The sequence below is a fragment of the Lepus europaeus genome, chromosome 22, assembly GCF_033115175.1.
Source record: "Lepus europaeus isolate LE1 chromosome 22, mLepTim1.pri, whole genome shotgun sequence".
Lineage (NCBI taxonomy): Eukaryota > Metazoa > Chordata > Mammalia > Lagomorpha > Leporidae > Lepus > Lepus europaeus.
Genome location: NC_084848.1, coordinates 20,085,493 through 20,099,071, shown reverse-complemented (window position 1 = coordinate 20,099,071; position 13,579 = coordinate 20,085,493). Strand labels below are relative to the sequence as shown.

The following is a 13,579-nucleotide window of genomic DNA, read 5'->3' as shown; positions in this document are numbered from 1 at the left end:
CTGTCTGTTTCTGATACGCCATTCTGACGGATGTCATTTTGAGTTTCTGAGTATTGTCAACAGCTGCAAGCTGGGAGTGAGTTCATCAAAGGGACAGCGCGCCTGTGCTAAGTGGCAGGTCAATCCAACTCCTGACTGCGTCTGGAGCCGCTGCCATGCTGTTGGCTCCTCATGGCTGGCTTTCCTGGTTACTTGTAGTTTGCAACAAGGGCCTGATCACCTGACTCTGCACCCCTTGCCTTTCCCCCTGCTGCATGCACCTCAGTGCAAAACGATTACTATGTGCAGCAGTCCTCAGAGAGCAATCGGTTGTTTCAAGGCTCATGGGAGAAAGGTCAGGGTAAAAAGATAGGAGGTTATAGAAACCCATTTTGAAAATTTTTGGAAACCAAGAATTTTGCCCTAATTCTGGACCATGTTGTCTTTCTGGTTAAATTATATAAAAATGTTTGCCGCTCTTGCATACAACCCTTTCAGACAAAACACCAGCATAAGAGTGGGGGGTGATCAGAAATGTAAACTTGTAATTTCTGAATGGAAACAGTGACTTAAGAACTGCAGAAAATAACCCATAACTCATGTACCTGGGGAGACATGGGGGGGTGGGGGGGAAGAGAGCACTGAAGATCTTCGTTTTTGAAAAAAATGGTTTCTAGAAGCTTCCACCTCCTTCTCAAGAAAAACTGTGTACCTTTCCGAGGTGCTGAGAGTGTTATTAATTCACACTGCTGAGCCTGCTGATCCACCTGACAGGGCTGGCTCTACGACAGCAGGAGGTGGTTCCGTCCCTGCATGTCTCATGCAGGCAATGTCTAGATGGTAAGGACACACATTAGTCAGAAGGACTGGTATGATGGATATCAAATCCATGTGAAAACAACTGGCAGCCCTTCTGAAATCAAGGACTGCCCTAAATTATTTGGGCTTGACTAGGAACCTCAGGGCAAGCCACCAATGGTAGAAGATCACATAGTACTGCCTAACATATGGCCTGCTTGAGGTACCCCAACAACTGTCAGTCTTTTATTTCCAGCATTATCATGTACACCCTCTGGGATTGCTCTTTGTATACCCTGACTCTTAAGACATTGCCTCAGTCACAAAAGGCTTCCAGGCCAGAATCAATCTACTGGCCACTCATACCATGCCTTAAGTTTTAGGCCATGCAAAAAATGCCAGGGCAGAAACTTAAGGAAGAAGCCACTGGTTTCTAATGTAGACTCATTATGTTTATTGGAATTTGTTTTAACTGGACAAGTACATGACTCCTGAATGGTATAACTGAAACCAGTAAGTGATTTTCAGGGTATAGGTTGACAACTAAGAAGTTACAATAACTTTATTGTAATGATGTTTTGGCCAATGACTGGGAGGGTGGATTGTGCAGAAAGGAGTTAACACAGCAGGAGTAAACTTCTCTCTTTGAAAAGGCCTGCTTACAAGGTTGGCCCTTCGCTGATATCTGGAGACTCTCTTTTCCAGAGTTCCCATTATCCCAACTGTTAAGTGGTCACTTAGATAATATGGCTTATGTTGAACACCTGCTTTCCTTCAGGGAGCCTACCATTTTGTGCCAGGTAGAGGATACCAACCTAACTAGCCCCTAGTAAAAATATCAGGCACTGATTTTCTAATGAGCTTTCCTAGTAAGACAACATCTCAGGGCCGGTGCTGTGGTGCAGCAAGTTAATGCCCTGGCCTGAAGCACCAGCATTCCATATGGGTGTCGGTTGGAGTCTGGGCTGTCCACTTCCAATGCAGCTCTCTGCTATGGCCTGGGAAAGCAGTAGAAGATGGCCCAAGTCCTTGGGCCCCTGCACACATGTGAGAGACCTGGAAGAAGCTCCTGGCTTCGGATTGGCGCAGCTCCAGCCGTTGTGGCCAATTGGGGAGTGAACCAGAGGGTGAAAGACCTCTCTCGTTCTCTCTCTTTCTCTCCCTGCCTCTCCCTCTCTGTGTAACTTTCAAATAAATAAATAAATCTTTAAAAAAAAAAAAAAAAAAAGCAACACCTCCCACGTGCTGCTTTCATTTGCTGCTGGGGGAAGTAAGCACATGCTGTGGGACTCTCCTGGGACCCTTGGATGCTTACCTCCGGTTCCCCCAAACTCCAGGGCATGTGCCTTTCCTTTGCTGATTCTGTTTTGTGGTCTTCCATCGTTAACAAATCATAGCTGTGAATGCAACTACATGCCAAGTACTTTAAGTCTTCCTAGTGAATCACTGAGCCTGGAAATGTTCTCGTGGGGATGCCCAACACAGTTGGGGGTAAGTGTGCAGGCTTCAAGAAACAGCAAGAAGGCAAGTGTACCTGAAATCATGAATCCAGGGGAGCAGCAGAAGATAAAGCTGGAGAGAGGGGAGGAGCCTGATCACGGAAGTCCTTGTCAGTAAAGGGAAGAAGTCTGGATTACGTATCGGACAGGAAGGCACGGAGGCTTCTTAGTAGGAAGGAGGATTAGTCTGGCTGCCGTTAAGAACTGGCGGGAAGGAATGAAAGCAAGGAGGCCAAACAGGAAGCTCTCACACACAGTAACCTTTCCAATTACCCTTGGATTGTTCAGGAACTGCTTCAGAGAGGAGAAGTACAAGTTTACCTTTAAGGATGAGCAGAAATTTGATAGAAGGATTATGCAAGAAGTCAGAAGGCATTCTAAGTAGTAGGGAGAACCTGGACAAAGGCCTAGGGGCATAAACTATTTGGTGACTTGATGATCTGTGAAGGTTTAGCCCTGATGAAAAAGGATACTTGGTGGGGAGGAGTTGTGGAGATGATTCGGAAGGCTGTGTGCCCAACAAGAAAGGTTCTATGAATCGTGCTAAGTGTACACTTCATCTCACAGCAAACAGGAAGGTAGGAATGGGTTGTAAATCTGAGAGTTAAAGAGTTTCAAGAAGGTAGGCTTCAGGAAGATTAATATGGCAGCACTATGAATGAGAAGCTGACAAAGGGAGCTAGTTTAGAACTGACACATAAGTTTCAGTGTAGTTGGAACCGCACACACACAAAGCCATTTGTATGCTATTTGTTATATAATAAATGTGCACAAGTATATAAACCTTAGCATTTATTAAAAATAAATCCAGGGGCCAGCGTTGTGGCACAGTAGGTTAATCCTCCACCAGCAACCCATATGGGCACTGGTTCTAGTCCTGGTTGCTCCTCTTTCAATCAAGCTCTTGGCTACAGCCTGGAAAGCAGTAGAAGTTGGCCAAGTCCTTGGGCCCCTGCACCTGCATGGGACACCTGGAAGTAGCTCTTGGTTTCTGGCTTCAGATCTGGTCATTGTGGCCATTTTGGGAGTGAACCAGCAGATGGAAGATCTTTTTCTCTCTCTCTCCCTCTCACTGCCTAACTCTATCTCTCAAATAAATAAATCATTTTCTTTTTTAAAAAGAATATACTGAAAACATATCTGGGGGCCGGCACTGTGGCACAGCAAATAAAGCTGCCGTCTGCAGTGCCACATCCCATATGGGCGCTGGTTTGAGTCCCAGCTGCTCCACTTCTGATCCAGCTCTCTGCTGTGGCCCGGGAAAGCAGTAGATGGCCCGAGTCTTGGGCCCCTGCACCTGCTTGGGAGACCTAGAAGAAGTTCCTGGCTCCTGGCTTCAGATCGGCTCAGCCCTAGCCATTGTGGCCATCTGGGGAATAAACCAGCAGAAGGAAGACCTCTCTCTCTCTGCCTCGCTGTAACTCTGACTTTCAAATAAATAAGTAAATCTTTAAAAAAAATAGAAAACATATCTAAATTATTACTGAAAAATGGAAACAGATGAATCTAAATGTTTAAAAGTTGTTTTAACCACACAATTTATATATTTAAGACAAAAAAAGCAAAAAGGGATCTTAGATTGCATTCAGTAGTCCCATGGTTAGTGGTAATGTCTAAGTTTGAATGTATACCTATAAATATATATATAAACACATATGCATTATATATCACATTAACTATGTGATTATCAGAGAATAAACTGGAGATATCTCATGACATGAGAGAAATAGCTCTCTTCTGTGGCATGACAACTCCAGATGCATCAGTTGGAGGTCTTACGTGTTAGAATATGGGCCACAGTGTATTCGACACTGGGGCAAGAAAGGACCGACGGGCAGCTCTGGCATTCACAGACCTCACTTTGTTTATATCTTGTGATACTTTACATATTTGTCAAATATTGGTGTCTTGTGATACTGAAAATATTTGTCAAGTTTGATGCTGGGTAAAATCTCTTGATTCTTCTAAGTCCAACTTGTCTACCCAACTCTTTGGGTTACCTCATCTACAATAGTTCTTTTTTTCCTTCATTTAAAATTAAAAAAAAAAAAAATTGAAAGGCAGACAGAAACAGAAAGACAGACAGGGAGAGATCCTCTCTCTGTTGGTTCACTCCCTAAATGCCCAGATCATCCAGGACTGGGCCAGGCCAAAACTAGGTGCCATGAACTCAATCTGGGTTTCCCATGTGAGTGGCAAGAAACCAACCACTTGAGCCATCAGCTGCTGCCTCCCAGGGTGTGCACTAGCAGGAAGCTGGAATCAGAAGCCAGACTCAAACTAGCACTCTGATATGTGCTTCAGGCAGCCCAAGCAGTGTCTTAGTTGCTTCATCGAATGCCCACCCCTGTAATAGTTAATATGAATTGGAAGTACCAGTATGAATGACACATTTACTAATTCTCTCCACCAAAAATTTCTACAAGTTATGACAAGGCAATAGCAACGTGTATCCTTGGTGCCTACATTGTTACATGTGATATGCAATATGTAACTAAAAAGAATCTAGATTCCTTATAGAAATGGTTCAGAGTCATTTTGGGGTCAGGAAAGGTATAAAATGAGTTTGTGACATCTTGTCCTGCCCGATGAAAAACACTTGTGAAAGACCACCAGGATCTAGTCAAAAGGACAAAGGAGTGAACTTAAAGGAATTCTCAATGGCAAAAAATGGCATAAGTTGAGCAAGAGAAAAGGATGATTATGATGGAATGGAATAAAAAAGGTATAAAAATCCATGAAATGATTCCAGCAATATTATGAAACGGTATTTGGTCTGTCCCTTGTTTACTGACATACAGCTCCTAAAATCTTTGCAACAGTAAGAGTGTCTTCTTATGCTAAGGAAAGCAATGGTGGTTGGGGGCTCTCAAACAGTCTCAAGATTCAACTAGGTGACTAGACCTTCCAGGGGGAGGGAGCGAATGGATAAACAAATGGCCAGTGTCCTAATCAATCTTCCCTACATAATGAAACGTCTATAAAAACCCCAAAGGACTGAGTTCTAGGAACCTCCATATGTCTGACTATGTGGCAGTTCCCAGAAGGTGGTACACCTGGAGAAGGAACGGAAGCTCTGTACCCCTCTTCCTGTATCTCATTCTGTGTGTGTCTTCCATCTGGTTGTTTATCTGTATCCTTTGTAATGCCCTTTATAATAAATGGGTTAAGGTGTGGCCTTGAGTTCTGTGAACACCCTAACAAATTAATCAAATCCAAAGAGGAGGTTGTAGAAATCTTGTTTTATAGCCAGAGCACAGGTCAAAGTATTCAGAGCTTGACTGGCACCTAAAATTGGGGGTAGTCTTGTGGGTCTAAGACTTCAAATTGTGGAATCTGATACTGTCTCTAGGTAGATGGCGATGGAAAAAGAGTTAAATTAGGGGAACCCAGGTGGTGCCTGCTGGTCAATCCACTGCAAAATTGCTTGCTTGGAGTCACTGGTGTTTGAGTGTTGACTGAGTGAGAATAGGGAAAACATTTTGGGTCAGTTTTTCCTATATCCTTACAATGCTTGAAAATAAAGCATAGCAAAACAAATACAAACAAAAATATACGATCCCCTTTGAAGGTTGTTAGGACATCAAATTCTTATTTGAAAATATTCCAAGGGAAAAAAATGAAGAATTTATACTGCTTTCCCTGTATGGACTATATTTCAAGATGATTAAATACTTGATGAGGCAAATATTTTTGTAAGAAAAATCTCTGATAACACAATATGGAAGAACGGCAGGATTAGAAAGTCTCCCCTGTGCAACCCCCAATGAAACAAAGGATGCAGATAACAAACATAAATGAACACCAAAACCTCTAGGCAAAAAGTCAGTGGGGAACTTCAGACTACTTGCATCAGTCACCATCTGATCTCCATGTTAAATCTTTTTTTTTTTTTATTTTTTATTTGACAGATAGAGTTAGACAATGAGAGAGAGAGACAGAGAGAAAGGTCTTCCTTCCGTTGGTTCACCCCCAAAATGGCCACTACGGCTGGCACTGCGCCCATCCAAAGTCAGGAGCCAGGTGCTTCCTCCTGGTCTCCCATGCGGGTGCAGGGCCCATTCTCCACTGCCCTCCTGGGCCACAGCAGAGAGCTGGACTGGAAGAGGAGCAATTGGGACTAGAACCCGGAGCCCATATGGGATGCTGGCGCCACAGGCGGAGGATTAATCAAGTGAGCCATGGCTCCGGCCCCCACGTTAAATCTTAACATAACTGAAAAGGGACAACCAGATCCTATATGCCTCTGAATCTAATGTAATGCAAAGTATACCACAGCAACTACAAAATATTCTCAATAAAACGATGGAACCAAATATACCAAAGCCTCAAGAGAAGCTCTGGGGCTGGTGCTGTGGTGCAGCAGGTTAGGTAGCCTCTTCTGACATCAGCTTCATATATCAACCCATATCTGAGTGCTAGTTCAAGTACTGGTTGCTGGGTTTCCTTTTTACTTCCCTTCTAATGCTCCTGGAAAAGCAGCAGAAAATGGCCCAGGTACCTGCCATGTACCAGGTACATGCCACCCATGTAGGAGACTGAGGTGGAGTCCCTGGCTCTTGGCTTCAGACTGGACCAGCCCCAGCCATTGCAGTCATTTAGGGAGTGAACCAGTGAGTGGGAAATCTTTCTCTGCCTCTCCCTCTCTTTCTGGCACTCTGCCTTTCAAATAAACAAATAAATCTTTAAATAATAAAATAGCCAAGTTCCAGTTAATAACAGATAAGGCAGATAGTGGAACAAGATAAATAATACTACAAGGACATAAACAACTAGATCCAAAACTGTATAACACAAAGAACATCACTTCCTTAACAAATAAAATGACACTGAAAAACAAGGGAGAGAGTACAGCTACAAATGAACAGAAAGCTAAGATTTTGGATTGGATATTGATTCGAACAAATCAATTTCAAAAAGACACATGAAACAACTGGAGAAAGATCCTGTTCAAAAAAAAAAAAAAAAAAAACTCTTACTATGAGAGTCAGAGATACGTATACAAGTAAATAAAGGTATTTGTGGTATTTGCTTTAAAATATTGTAGGTAAGGAAAAAAGGATAAATGTGTACAGCATGGTAAGACCAAACAGAAGTAGAATGTTGATGGCTATTCAAGCTTGCTGAGTGCTTACAAGGGGTTTTTTTTTAAACTCTCCTGTGTATACTTAAAAATCTCCCTAATGAAACTGAAAATTAACTGAACCATAATATTTTAAATGGCAATGCACACTTGGCTGAGGTACAGGTAAAGAGTTGTTTCCAAGGAAGTAGACAGAAACACTTTTCTAAAAACTTCTATTTAGTATGTTTCAAATGTCTTAAAATTTTACATTCAGGACTGGTCTTTGAGCCTGTGGCTAGGGTGCACATAAGCTTGCCTGGGTTTGATTCCTGATTCCAGTTTCCAGCTCAAGCAGACCCTGCGAGATGGTGGTGACAGCTCAAGTAACTGGGCTTCTGCTACCCACATGGGAGACATGGATGCAGTTCCCATTCCTGGCTTCAGTCTCAGCCCAGCCTCAGCTTTTACAGTAATCTGAGAAGTGAACCAGAGGATGGGAATGCTCTCTCCCTTTCTGTCTCTCCACCTCTCAAATAAATAGAATAAAATTTAACAATCTAGCAAATTTAAAGAATTCTCAGGAAATTTTTATAAATGTGTACATCTTAACCAGTTACAAAAGAGGTCAAAACAAGAGAAAATGTTCATGGTAATCTGTTAAGTACAAAATGAAAGCTATAAAATAGTACATATTTTTAATTATTTTAGTTTTATAACAATTTTTAATTTTTAAAAAAATTTCAACAGATATATAAAAATATGCATTACTTATAGGGCACTCTGTTGATGTTTTGACCTATGCATACATTGTGTAATACCCAATCAGGGAAATATATTTACCCTTTCAAGCATTTAACATTTCTTTATAGTCAACGTATAAATTTTAGTTTTCTTAAAATCACTTATAAACCTGGGAAAAAACCCTGTATGAGTATTCTATTCTCCAGGATGTCAAAAGCTGTTGTTTCCATAGATGAGATTATGGTACTTTAATTTTTTAAAATGTTTTTTCTATTAATGAATATGATATATTTGTAGTAAACAAATTACTATATTTTCAAGTTCAAATGTGGATCAGTTCCTGACAGTGGTTAACAATGGAACAGTAAGTGGTTATGGTGGTGATCTATGAAAAAATCAACTAAGTAATAGGAGGGACAAAGCAGAGTGCAAACATTAACAATTAATTTTTTAAAAGGGTAAGTATTGTGAGGAAGACCAGACTTTAAATTTAAAAGTAGCAGTGTCAAAGTGAAAATTTAGGAGAGTCAGAAAGAGGATTAAAATTAGAAGAGGATTAGAGTTTACTTAAATTTCAAATGAAGAGGAAAAACACCTAAACCCAGTTGACTATGATGACTGAAAAGGTTACTGTAGCGAAAATTCCAACACAATTCTGAAGTAACCAAAGCAGTGTATTAGAAAGCTCTCTTCCTGTGCTTCTATTCTGTACCATCCTGACAGCTTTTTCTAAATTTCTCGGGGAGGAATTTACTGACATAGTGGAGTCCAAAAAGAAATGTCAGGATATTAATATGATACAAATATAATTTTGTCTACTGAATTTAGCTTACTTAACAAGGCTTACATCTGTTAAGCGACTAATTCTAACATACTGAAATCTAGAAAAGCCTGTAAAACTACACTTTGAACTATACGTGGCTAATAATCAGTAAAAACAGTCTTCTTATGCATCTTCCTACACTTACTAGCTTCAACCTTTCAGTTGCCTCTTGCCTAAATCACACAAAATCAAACAAAATGTCCAACTACCTGGTTTCCGTACTTTCTTTGGTTCATCATAGTCCTTGTTTTCTGGACTTGGAGATTCTAGAAAGCTGATTTCTTCTGTGGTACTTTCTCCCTCTTGGTTCTTGAGGCTGTCTTCCTCTTCTTGAATAGAGGATTCCAATTCTGATTCCTCTGGATCAAGAAATATCTGGCCAGCGACTACTCTTCCTGCAGTGTTGTGGTCCTTTACCGACTCATCTGGTGGCAAAGGAGACTGAGAATATAAAGGATTTTTAGTTCTCAATGGTACCAAGACTCCCCAGTCCAGTTCTCCATTACTTCACTCCTCCAGCTCCTTTTGAAGCAACCACTTATCTCTACAGGCTTGCCATGTGTTCATCACCTTCCTAACTCCTACACTTTCTTCAAATACCAACTTCCCCTAGGCAGTTTTCCTTAAATCGAGAAGTCTGGGTTAGGTTTTCCCCTACACGCTCCTCTTATACTTCCTCTATGACGGATCTGAATTGTAACTTCATGTGTTTATCTATATTCTCTCTAATCTAGAGATCACACCTCCTATCTGACTAGTCTTCTTGGATATCTAAGAACCAGCCTTACTCATTCAATCACACAGTAAGTGCATTAATTCACTAGATTTTTTATTGTTTGAACACCTATGTAAGTGAAAACAAATGGCAGAGGTTAAATTAAGTCTTCAAAATTAAAAATAATTAAAAACTCAAAAAAAGAATAAAACCAATCTCTCACTAAGCAGTAATATTACTGTCAAAGGCTCTCCACAAACACACAAACTTACACACACACACACACACACACTCACTCATTGCATTTTCAAGTTGAAATTAAACCAAATAATCAACACTCTTATGGAAATCTTTACTACTGTGTTGTAGGTCAGTGATTTTTCTCCTGGAAGAACTAGTACTAATACTGACACCATATATCTTTTTCTTTAAAAAAAAAAAAAAAAACTCAATTGTTCCTCAAAAAAATGCAGCTTTCATGTTTTTTTCTAAGGCACATAATTTATGCTTGTAAATTGGGCAGCAAATACTGGCCACAGCAAATTTTGGTACAAACCTTAGAATCTAAGGATTCATCCTGGCTGCCTTCTTCATCTGCAAAGAAATTTTAAAATAATTTAGTTAATCTTTCTTGTTGGGAAATTATCAAATAAAACATTTGATAAGGACAGCAAATAATACTCATACCCAGGATAAATAAGCCTAGAATTACTTAAAAATTGGTTGCATTCAGTAACTGTTCAGACATGATTAAACAAAAGGAAAAATTGCGCCTGGGGCTGGGTGGGGGCAGTTTTTCTTTTGCTCCATCACAGATACTAGCTTTATTTGTTACATGGGTTGGAAGACCAGGCAGTCCCTACCACTAAAAACAGACACTTTAGATCATCCAATTCTTTTGTATACATTGAGAATGAGATACTAAGTTCCTAAAGATAAATCTCTAATTTCACAGTCTGGGCTTTCACCTATTCTCTTCCTCTATTCAAGAGTGGGAGTTACACTAGCTTATTTCAGTGTTCGCATTTTACTGTTCACTGGTACTACTAAGGATGGATGGGAAGAATTATTATTTGTCAGCAGAGCTGCCAGACAAGAATACTTAGGAACTGTATTCTACTTGACTGAAGACATCAACAACTATGGGTAAAAAAGCAGCACTATACTGTCATTTATTCACTCACAAGGAAGCTCTGAGAGCTATTTATTAAGAAATCAACAGCTTACATTAAATAAATGATGAATCCAGCCACTAGGCATGGCTTCCAGATTCATACAGGCTGCTTAGGTTTTGTTTGATTATATTAATTTTCTATTATTCTTTCCATATTTTTTCTGGTTATTATTTCTATTTTGGTTGCTTGTTTTTCTTTTGCCTGCTCTTACATAAACACATGAAACAAAACAACGTTCAGGTGCAAATGTTTGATCTTTGCATTCTCTTCCAGTTAAAAAAAAAAACAAAATTGTTGGATGATTCCCAAGTTTCCTTTTTTCCCTTAAAATTACCTGATTTTACCTGGGAGGGAGTGTCAGGATTGCCTGCTCCACAAGCTATTTAAGAAATTAACTGGGGCCGGCACCGTGGCACAGTAGGTTGGTCCTCCGCCTGCGGTGCTGGCATCCCATGTGGGTGCTGGTTCTAGTCCTGGCTACTCCACTTCCAGTTCAGCTCTCTGCTGTGGCCTGGGAAGGCAGTAGAAGATGGCACAAGTCCTTGGGCCCCTGCAACCACATGGGAGACCAGGAGGCACCTGGTTCCTGGCTTCAGACTGGCGCAGCTCCGGCCGTTGCGACCACCTGGGGAGTGAACCAACGGAGGGAAGACCTTTCTCTATGTCTCTCCCTCTCACTATCTGTAACTCTACCTCTCAAATAAATAAATATTAAAAAAAAATAAATTAACCACTTGATTTTTGATGGAAAATTTGGTGTTACAGTTGCCATATATTTTTACTTTATATACCTATATATGAATTGCTATTTGTAATTCATAACTCTTTAGAATGCAACAAAAACAAATTTTGGAGTGCTTAACAAAAGTACTGAGCTAACTTTAAGAAGTATAACCAAGCCATTATGCACAAAATATACAACTCTATTTCACAATATTTGTTTCTTTTGAATAACTGCAATGTTTTGCAATGGATCAAAGTACTGAAAATTATAGCTACTATTCAACTACTTTTTTAAAATTTATTTATTTCACAGGTAGTTATAGACACAGAGAGAGACAGAGAGAAAGGTCTTCCTTCCATTGGTTCACTCCCCAAATGGTCACTATGGCCGGCGCTGTGCCGATCCGAAGCCAGGAGCCAGGTGCTTCCTCCTGGTCTCCCATGTGGATGCAGGGGTGCAAGCACTTGGGCCATCCTGCACTGCCCTCCTGGGCCACAGCAGAGAGCTGGACTGGAAGAAGAGCAACCGGGACTAGAACCTAGTGCCCATATGGGATGCAGGTGCCGCAGGTGGAGGATTAACCAAGTGAGCCATGGCACCGGCCCCCTATTCAATTACTTTTAAAATACTCTCAAAATATGTTTTATGTTTGGCAACCACAAAGAAGGGTATGATAGTGTATTACCCATAGTACCCGAAACACTCTGGTAGACATCAATTAAGTAACAATCATGATTTCTGCCAACTTCTTCACAAGTATCACTCCAGGCCCATGTCCTAAAGGTTCAAATTCCATTTTCAAAAAAACTTCAGATAAAGGAAAAATTACAACTCTGATATATTTAATTATTCACAAATATCCACTAGTTATCGATAGCAGACATTAAATGTACAAATGTGTATAATATATCCCTAAATACTGAAACTTTAGTACTTAGAACATGAAATCACTAAATTTAGTACCTTGTCACATTAGGTCACATGGGTAGCTAACAGGTAAATAAGACAGATAGCTGCAAATAAACTTAACGACATCCACATCTGAGGTGCTCTAAGCTTTCAGGCATTACAGGAGTAAAACGTGTTTTGGAACTCCACAAGACATGACTTGTGACACCAGGGTTGTTTCATACGAATTGCATCATACTTCTTTCTCTACCTCTCTCTCCACAAACCATACTAAGATGACCGTTCAATAAGAGAATTGTTTCTTAGTTACTAAATTGGGAAAGCCCATGCCAGATGGTAGTTTTAAAGCATAGGCTACTTTCTCTTCCAAACTGATCACAAATTCACATAACCCTTTATAAGAACTTGCTTATAACTTGAGCACTTCAGGTAAAGATTAAGGACACTGAAGTTATGCATGAATAAAAGTAAACAGTAATGCTTTTATAACAACACAGACATCAAACAATACAACAAAATGCAAAAAGATTTACAGTCAAGAGTTACGGATTTCACTCATCAGCATCACATCCAAAAATAATGGTACATATTAATTATACATTTATTTGAAAATGATCAATTTTCATTTTTTTTTCTATCAGCCAACAAAGCTGCAAAGTAGTAGGGGTATACTTTTAGGGAAAAGCAATCACTACAAAGTCATTTTCCTGCCTGTCATTAATTAAACAGACTGATACAACTTCAAACACAGGAAGTTTAAAAAGAGTTTAGTGAAGAGACCAGGCACCCTGTCTCCTGCTTTGCTATGGCTGCCTAGGATCTATGCAGATTCCAGGATATTCTTGATTCTAAATTACCCCAAACCTGAGGACTGGCGATCTAGGTTTGAGAGCCTGTTTCATCATATATTAATTTTGACACACATGGTTCAATACTGAAAACCTGTTGAGTCTCCATTTTTTCAATTTGTTAAAAGGGGATAATACCATCTGTACTGTTGATTCACACTGTGTTAAGGAATTAACACCATGAAATTAAATATACTCTGCAATCTGACCACTATTCTCTGAATTCATGGTATTAATGGAGCTGTTACCTGAAACAGCTGGCAGTGGACATAATTAAAAGGACTGCAGCACAATTTGGAACAA

The 13,579-nt window shown here is 40.1% G+C and overlaps 1 protein-coding gene across 3 annotated transcripts in view; it reads right to left on the bottom strand.

Annotated features, from left to right (window-relative positions):
- SEL1L (SEL1L adaptor subunit of SYVN1 ubiquitin ligase) overlaps positions 1-13,579 on the bottom strand; it is a 68,873-nt gene that overhangs the window by 52,424 nt on the left and 2,870 nt on the right. For all 3 annotated transcript variants that reach the window (XM_062181830.1, XM_062181831.1, XM_062181832.1), the window contains 2 exons: positions 10,177-10,214; positions 9,115-9,346 (listed from right to left, as the gene is read on the bottom strand). In XM_062181830.1, the coding sequence (XP_062037814.1) occupies positions 9,115-9,346; positions 10,177-10,214 (270 nt within the window). The remainder of the gene's footprint in view (positions 1-9,114; positions 9,347-10,176; positions 10,215-13,579) is intronic.